This window comes from Myripristis murdjan, chromosome 24, assembly GCF_902150065.1.
Source record: "Myripristis murdjan chromosome 24, fMyrMur1.1, whole genome shotgun sequence".
NCBI lineage: Eukaryota > Metazoa > Chordata > Actinopteri > Holocentriformes > Holocentridae > Myripristis > Myripristis murdjan.
Genome location: NC_044003.1, coordinates 26678619 through 26686986, shown reverse-complemented (window position 1 = coordinate 26686986; position 8368 = coordinate 26678619). Strand labels below are relative to the sequence as shown.

General features: G+C 41.9%; 1 protein-coding gene across 3 annotated transcripts in view; it reads left to right on the top strand.

Moving 5' to 3' along the window:
* The window catches only part of LOC115355961 (estrogen-related receptor gamma-like), a 32534-nt gene that overhangs the window by 3575 nt on the left and 20591 nt on the right, over window positions 1–8368 (top strand). For 2 of the 3 annotated variants that reach the window (XM_030046901.1, XM_030046900.1), the window contains exon 1: window positions 5229–5727. The exons of the other annotated variant lie outside the window; for it this stretch is intronic. In XM_030046901.1, the coding sequence (XP_029902761.1) occupies window positions 5672–5727 (56 nt within the window). In that variant the 5' untranslated portion in view covers window positions 5229–5671. Of the gene's footprint in view, window positions 1–5228; window positions 5728–8368 lie in introns of those variants that run through there. 3 annotated transcript variants of the gene reach the window in all.

Below are 8368 nucleotides of genomic sequence, written 5' to 3'. Positions count from 1 at the left end.
CCACTTCATTCAGTTTTGCTGCGTCCCCCCCCCCCCCCCCCCCCCCCCCCCGTCTATTTGAGCATTTTCAAATAAACTTTAAGCTGCTGTGACACAGAATGAAGAAAGACACTCAACAGGAGCTGCCATCAGGTCTGAGTACCTGGAACCCCCCCCCACCCCCAAACACACACACACACACACACACACACACACTGCTCATTTGCTAATAGATTTTATTTATCAGAAAGCAACATTTTGGCAACATTTTACCAACTTCTGGCAACATTACAGAGCATTGCTTTGTGATGAATGTTTGGAAACTTTGCTTTTTAAATAGTGCTTCAAAAGTTGCAAAAGCAGAAAAAAAAGAAATGACTGCTTTATATAATACTTAATGTGTCATAATTTCTGAATCCAAATCCAAAATTTTGGTGCAAAAGCCTTTTTTTTTTTTTTTTTTTTTTTTTTTTTTGATTAGCATTACCTGGAAAATATGTTTTATAGAAATGTTTTTGCAAGTGACCTCTTCAAGTGCTTTTTGGATGAATTTAATTTTATATATTACTATTAGCAAGTGAAGACTGTCCATTCTTTGCATAGTGAATGTATCATTTGACAGTTATTGTGTCTGCAACGCTTATTGTTTCTGAACCTCTCCTTTCAGCGTTAGATCAAAAGAGCCACCGTGAAGTGAAAAGAAAATGATTTGTACAACGTTCTGCGACAATAAGTAAATTATCAGAGAAAATAAACTAAGTCCGGAGTGCTCTCGCCTTCAAGTGGCTGACCAGACGCCACTCTGGCTTGTCTCAAGTGCGTTTCACCATTGTTGTGGTGCGTCTGCTGGTGCCAAGGAAAATATCAACCTCTCTCAGGTATCAGCCCCACCGATAAAATCATTAATCTTTGTTTTAATTTCACTCAGGGGCTGGTGGGTGAACTAGCCACTGTATGAATATGAGCAAAACAGCACAACTTTGGCTGCAGTGAATAAAGGATCCATTGACGGCCGCTGCCAAACTGAAAGCAAGATAAGCTCCCACTTTGCTATAATGTCAACATTTGGTTTCCTAAATGGTTTATTGAAGATAATTTCCCACAGTAGATAATTTTATGTGATATATTAACTTTAGGAGATTTGATATGATAATAGCTCTTGCTGCAGACACCCTGACTTTCAGTATTTTTATGGGAGAGGCATAAAACTATATGTTATCTTACAAGCGAAATCTCTCTGATTTTATCTGGCAGTGGCAGATTGTTTAATGTACATTCTCTCGTTTATTTGATGTGTGTGCGTGCGGCTTGCATGGATATGTTTGCGCATGCATATGTATGTGAATGAGTGTGAGCCGTGCGCGCTCTAATGTGGCGTGTGTTCCTGTGGGCACGGTGTTTCATGTGGTGCATAATGAGATAAGGCCCACTCCATGCAGTCTGCTGTCTGGCCTTTATCTGAGCAACAGATTAGTGCAGGTGATTTCATTCCTGCGGAGTTTGGTTTTGCTGCGGTCGGCTCGGAGCATGAACAGAACATGATGTCGACTAAAGAAAGAGGCACAGAAAGAGAGAGAGAGAGAGGGAGGGAAGAAAGAGCAAGAGCGCAAACTGAGACAAGCTTCCCTTCATTTTGGCACATTTTTGATGCTGCAAAGTTATTGCAAACTGCATTTACCTGGGGATTGTTCCACAAAAAAAATCATCTCCTTGGCAAAAAAGCTGCGCAGTATTGCATATGATACAATAAGCTGAAGAAGAAATAACATATGTTATTCCTCCTCCATCTCTTTCTCAGGCATGGCAAACAACAGTTTCCTTCCAGGGTTGATTTAATTCTTCATGGCAGAAAATCTGGTGTTCGCCCTTCATTACATCTCTATGGAACTTCAGGAAGCAGGGAGGCGGATTTACACTGATAGAAGGCAGACATTTGGAAAGAAAATATTCATCTATCTCAACACAGTATGTGAAAATACACGGTGCATTTGTGAGCCATCTGAGAACGTTTAACAGGAAAATGTGAATTTGTTGATATTGTGCAACATACAACATGAAGACAGACAGAATTCTAACAATGTGGAGCTTAAACGTGTTTATACTCCCAGCTACAATATAAATGGGAAAGCTGAACTAAAAAATGATGCAAAATCATGAGCAAACCCTAGCCCAAACAAAACAGACAGGGCTAAAACTTTTTAAATTAAAAAAGGATGTTATTTGTAATTATTATTTATGATTAATTGTTGAAAACGTGTTTTCATTGATAAGAGGACAATACCCAGTAAAAAAAAAATCCAGCAGAGGTTAGACGTTTTAATAGCCACTCAAAGAATGAAATTTCGAGGGTGTTTGAACATCTGTAAGAGCCTGTATGCACATGAGTGAGTATTGCTGTGTGTGTGTGTGTGTGTGCACGCGTGTGTGTGTGCCAGTGTGTATGCATGCCACGTGCAAGGTGCCAGTGAGTGCTTTTGGTGACACAGACAGACTGATCGCCCAGGTATCAGTCTCTTAAATGGATTAGGATGTGATCAGTGATTACATAAAACTCATCTAAGTTTGGGCCGCTCAGCCTCAATCTCACAGGAGAAATGAGAGGAAACTTGTAATTAGTAAGACTCTAATATCACTCATTAATTTGCTCTTATTCATTCCTGTTGTTTCATACCGACATCTTGTGTTTACACAGCCCCGGTCGAGTTAATTTAAGAGCGTGTTTAACAAACATGACTTTATCCAAGCAGCAGTTCATGTTGAAGATGTAAAGCAACCGGGTCTACCCATTTCAAACCACTCATAAGAAATATATCCACAGATCTATACTTTGAAAACACTGAATCTATGAAATCTGCAAATGTGAATGTTTTTTTTTTTAAAGAGTTTGCCGGGGAATACAAACAATGAAAAGCAGAATAGCTGAGAGAACTAGAATCTTGCATCCTGTTCTTTTGGTTTAATGACGGGACATTATCATACTGGTGTTGGCTCTGTCGACCATATCTTGTTACACCTGTTACCATTTGTGTGCCAAGTACTACTCATTTCCTTTCTCATTTGGTATGGATGTGCATCTGTTTGTCTTTGTCTTTGTGTGTGTGTGTGTGTGTGTGTGTGTGTGTTTATCACTTAAAGTTGAAAGCCTCACATCAAGGCAAATTGCTAATTAACAGATAAAAGTCAAAATCAAACCAAACTTTATTTCAGATCAGTCAGCAAACATAAAATGCTCATAAAAATGTTGGCATCTTAACCGTGGCACTGCACATTTCCCTAACCTTAACCATGACGATGCACATTTTCCTAACCTTAACCATGACACTGAACATTTCCCTAACCTAACCTTAACCATGACACCGAACATTTCCCTAAACTTAACCATGACGATGCACATTTCCCTAACCTTAACCATGATGACGCACATTTTCCTAACTTTAACCATGACACTGAACATTTCCCTAACCTTAACCATGACACCGAACATTTCCCTAACCTTAACCATGATGATGCACATTTCCCTAACCTTAACCATGACACTGAACATTTCCCTAACCTTAACCATGACACCGAACATTTCCCTAACCTTAACCATGATGATGCACATTTCCCTAACCTTAACCATGACACTGAACATTTCCCTAACCTTAACCATGACACCGAACATTTCCCTAACCTTAACCATGATGATGCACATTTCCCTCACCTTAACCATGACGATGCACCTTTTCCTAACCTTAACCACGATGACGCACATTTTCCTAACTTTAACCATGACACTGAACATTTCCCTCATCTTATCCATGACAACACAAATTTTCCTAACCTTAACCATGACACTGAACATTTTCCTAACCTTAACCATGACAATGCACATTTTCCTAACCTTAACCATGATGACGCACATTTTCCTAACCTTAACCATGACACTGAACATTTCCCTAACCTTAACCATGACGATGCACATTTTCATAACCTTAACCATAATAATGTGCATTTTCCTAACTTTAACCATGACGATGCACATTTTCCTAACCTTAACCATGACTCTGAACATTTTCCTAACCTAAACCATGACCTTTTCCTCACCTTAACCACAACGACCAAATTTTTGCTTAACCGTAACCATGATGATGAACATTTTTCTACACTTAACTATGATTTTTGTCCAACCCTTAACCACGGCCATTTCCTAACCTTAACCAAGTATTCTGGTGGCTAATGAAGCTAATGAATCAAACAAAAGTGGCTAAAGAAACGAATGCGCTAACGTTGGCTAGCATTTACGCATGTGCAAACGTTAACAGTCACGTGACGTTGATGCAGGCTCCACCTCATTAGCACTAACTCTAAAGGCAGCGTGTTTTTGGTTCAGAAACGTTGACATTTGACTTAAACAGGAAACATTTAATTCTGGTAAGTGGGTTGTTTGATACAGCATCTTTTCCACAGTTAAATGCAAATGTGATTCACAGTTCAAGAAAATGTGTGTTTTTGTGTGTTGTACATAAATGCGTCCATATGTGTGTGTGAGCAGGGATGTTGATTTATATTTTGGAAGACCTGAGGACATTTATGGCAGTATTTACTCACTATATGTAATTTCATTTATTTTTATATTATACATGACTCATGCCACCTCTGGCACTGAAGATGCAAAAACCCAGTTACTTTTTGGAACCCAGTTACTTTTGGTGTTTTTATCCTTTTTTACCCTCAAAAACATATCAACACTGTAAAATTAAAAACTGTGATAACTATGGCAAGCATTGTGAAAATTTGCTTGCTTTTATAATAAACATTGTTTATATCACTTTTTATTAAGGTGCTATTTGACCTCATAAAATTAAAGATGCATGTTTGAGTGGATTTCTGTGCTTTTGCAGTGGACCTACAATATATTTAGAAGTTGCTCACATGAAGAAACACACACAAGACCCACACACACAGTAAATATGTATAAACTGTCCTGTCAAAATGGTTATAGTTGGAGCCACATTGTCCTTAAATTAATTAGGCGAGCTTTTTCCTCACTGAGATATTTATATAATTGAGAGTCTGCTCTCCATTGTTCCACACAAAGTGTTTTCTGACGACTAGAACCTGTAAAATACCCAGCATCCTCTCCCCTGCCTTACCATAGCCACCTGCACCAGTCAGAGGCAGGCTCTCATTGGCTCAGAGGGGAGCCAGTTAAGTATCAGCATTGCTTTCTGGGGGAAGGCCATTCAAATTGTCTGGCTGGATATTCATGAGGGCTGGCTTGGCTTGGCTTGGACACCCTTGTCACCGAGCCAGCTAGTCACAACACTCAGGACTTCAAAGGCAGACAGTTGCTCGGGGCTGTTGGTAAGAAGTGTGAGTGACAGGCAGAGAGACAGAGAAACAATGAGCGGGACCGAGCGAGCCATACAACAGGGGAGAGGGCAATAGATGGAGACAAAGTGAGGAGACTGCATAAAGAGGAAAGTGACAAAACAGTGGAAGCAAAAAGTGAGACAGACGATTCATAAAAAAAAGAAAAAGAAAAAAGAAAAAAGAAGGCAGACAGAGGCAAAATAAGGCAGAGAGGAGAGGAGAGGGAGGCAGGCGCAGAAACAGAGGCAGTCCCAGACACAAAACAGAGAGGTGAGCAGGGCTTTATCCTCGGGACACAAGGCTGTTCTCCTCCGCGGAGCATGGTGGCAGAGAGCACATGGATTTAGTCGAGCTCTACCTCCCCGAGTGTTTCACCTACCACTCTGACACAGAGTAAGTACCACCACTTTCTCCTCCCTGGAAACTAAAAGTGTGCCAAGCGAGAAGTGCGCGCTCTCTGGACGGACAAGTGTCACACAGTTCTCTCTCCGGCGAAAGGAAGTGAAAAAGTGTGGCCAGGTACACAGCTCCTTCATGACTCGACTGCAGTGGCGTTTTCCTCCGGGTGTCTCATTTCTATTTGTGTGTGTGTGTGTGTTTATATTGGTTAAAGCAGGTGTTTTTGGATTTGTGCTACATGCATAACTGACACTGCACCACGGCTTGATTGGATTCAGAGAATTGAGCTTATTTAAACCAGTTCTGCATGTAAAAGGAGTGAAGCTTGAGATCGGGATGCAAGTGAGAGAATGGGGGGAAAGGAGTTAGGAAAAGGAGAAAAGTTCCTACCAAAGGAGAAGGAGATTCTTCTAGACTTTGGAAAGTAAAACAGTAACTTTCATGACAAGGAATGAGAGACCCTAAATTTGTTCATTCACTCATGACAATTTACAAGCCTATTGTTCCCTTTAAAGGAATGCACATGTAAACCAACATTTAACGCCGTCCTTATAATTTGCATTTGTCTTTCTTTGAATGAAGCGGGTAAATATTAACTTCTAATTACCGGTCATTGGCTTACAAGCTGTGCTAGTGCTTGTACTCAGAGCTCCTTATCTAGAATTAAAAGTGACTTCAGTGAATGTTGAGCTCTGTGCTTTTGTGTAAGTCAGCGTACACTTGCAGGAATGGCAGTTTTGGCTGCGTTTGCTCACCATTTGTTTGTCGGCGGTGAGTGCGAAAGCCAATTTGGACCAAGTCAGCCCCGACACGGTGGCAATTTGAGCCTGTGTCATCAAAGATCCTCTGGCAGAAACAATGACATGTCCGGAGACTATGAAAGCATGCGGGGGGGGAAAAAAAAAAAAAAAAAAAAAAAAGATGTGAAAAGCAGCTGTTTTTATTACCGTTCAGATCCTCCCGAAAAAAAAACACGTTTTGATTGCCTCTTTCTTTTCTGTAATCACAGAAAATCACATTCATTATCGCGGCGGCGGCGCCTTTATCAGCTGTGGCGTAATCGCCGGCTCTGAAAAACGTTAAGCATCTCATCAAGCATTTTGGGATTGAAACTAAATTAACTTTCCGTTGCAGGGGGAGATAAAGAGAGGCGAGATAGGGGAGGAGAAAAGACGGTTAAATACAGATAGACAGAGAGAGTGAGGCCTCGGTGGAAAGACGAGGCGGCAGACATGCAGACGTACAGGTCGGCTGATTGTCGGTGACGCAGGGGGGCCAGATAAAATAAAACTATAAAAATGGGAGAAAAGACGTCGACAGGCCAGATGATCTCCTGCATGGCACACTATTTATGTTTCCAGGCCGTGCCACACACTCCTCATCCCCCCGCTAGCGGCTTTGACCCAAGCCTGAGTAAGACTCTTATGGCTGGCTGGGGGTACCACTGATCCCTGCTCATCTCCCATTGGCTCATTAGAAAAGAAATACTTCTGAGACCCCACTGACCCAAATAACTTGTCCTCAGGGTTGGGGTTATTACACACCGGGGGCTCCGAGGCGAGCTCTGGTCAACGGAAATTCATAAGTCTCGCATTTGTGATGGGACTCTCAGCTGTCTCGCATTTTATTTTCCTTTTTCCCCCCCTCGACCTGTGGCTGCGCTTTTTCCTCGTGTTTTGCTCTCCTCGCCGCCTTCCCCCCTTCTGTCTTCCGCTCATTTTTCTCCAGCTCCTCTTTCCCCACGGCTTTTTCTACACTCCGAAAAACAACCAATAAACGGTGCTGAAGTCTTGCTTTTCCTTCATTCCTTCATCTTCCTTCCATTTTTTTATATGTGTGTGTTGAAACAAGGCAGAATAAGGCAAATCAGCTGACTGGTTTCGCGAAAATGACACTTCATTCAAGACAAGTCTGGCAAGAGCTCGATTTGCGACGGACACAAGTGGGATTATCTCATCCCGGTGGCAGATTTTTCGCAGAGCAACAAGATTTTAGGGCCGAGCGTGAGACTAAAGGACGGGTTAAGACTTGAGATTTTGTTGCAGAGCGTCTCTTCCCTCCCTCCCTCTCCCTCTCTTGTTCATCCGGTGGGTCATTGTCTGCATTATGACTCCGCTCATTTGAAAGTGAGTGTTGCCTCCACTTCTTTCTTTCAACACCCCAGGTTAATGAGCCACACAACGGCCCCCTTTCTTTCTTTCTTTCTGCCTTTCCTTCTTTCCTCTCCCGGCTTTTTCACACTCCCTCTATCTGTCTGTCTTTTACTTCCCTCCTCTCTCTCTCGCTCTCGCTCTCTCTCTCTGTCGTTTCACGCTGCATTTTAGCTGTCGTTGCCAAGGTGCAATTAGAGTTGTTTTGGATACTGGCACACAAAAGAGTAACGCATGATAACTTTGAGCAGTCACACACACACACACACACACACACACATTCACTCACAATGTCCCTCCAATCATCCCTGATTTATTCCTGCTGCTTTTGATGGGCTTTTATGTGGAGTTATAGATTAGTAATCTGTCAGAGTGAATATCGCATCACATCTGATCGCTCCACTCTAATGCCATTTCATTAGGAAAGCGAAGGCCCGACGCTCGCTCCTCTGATGCATTCTAATGGGGGAGCACAAGTATATCTC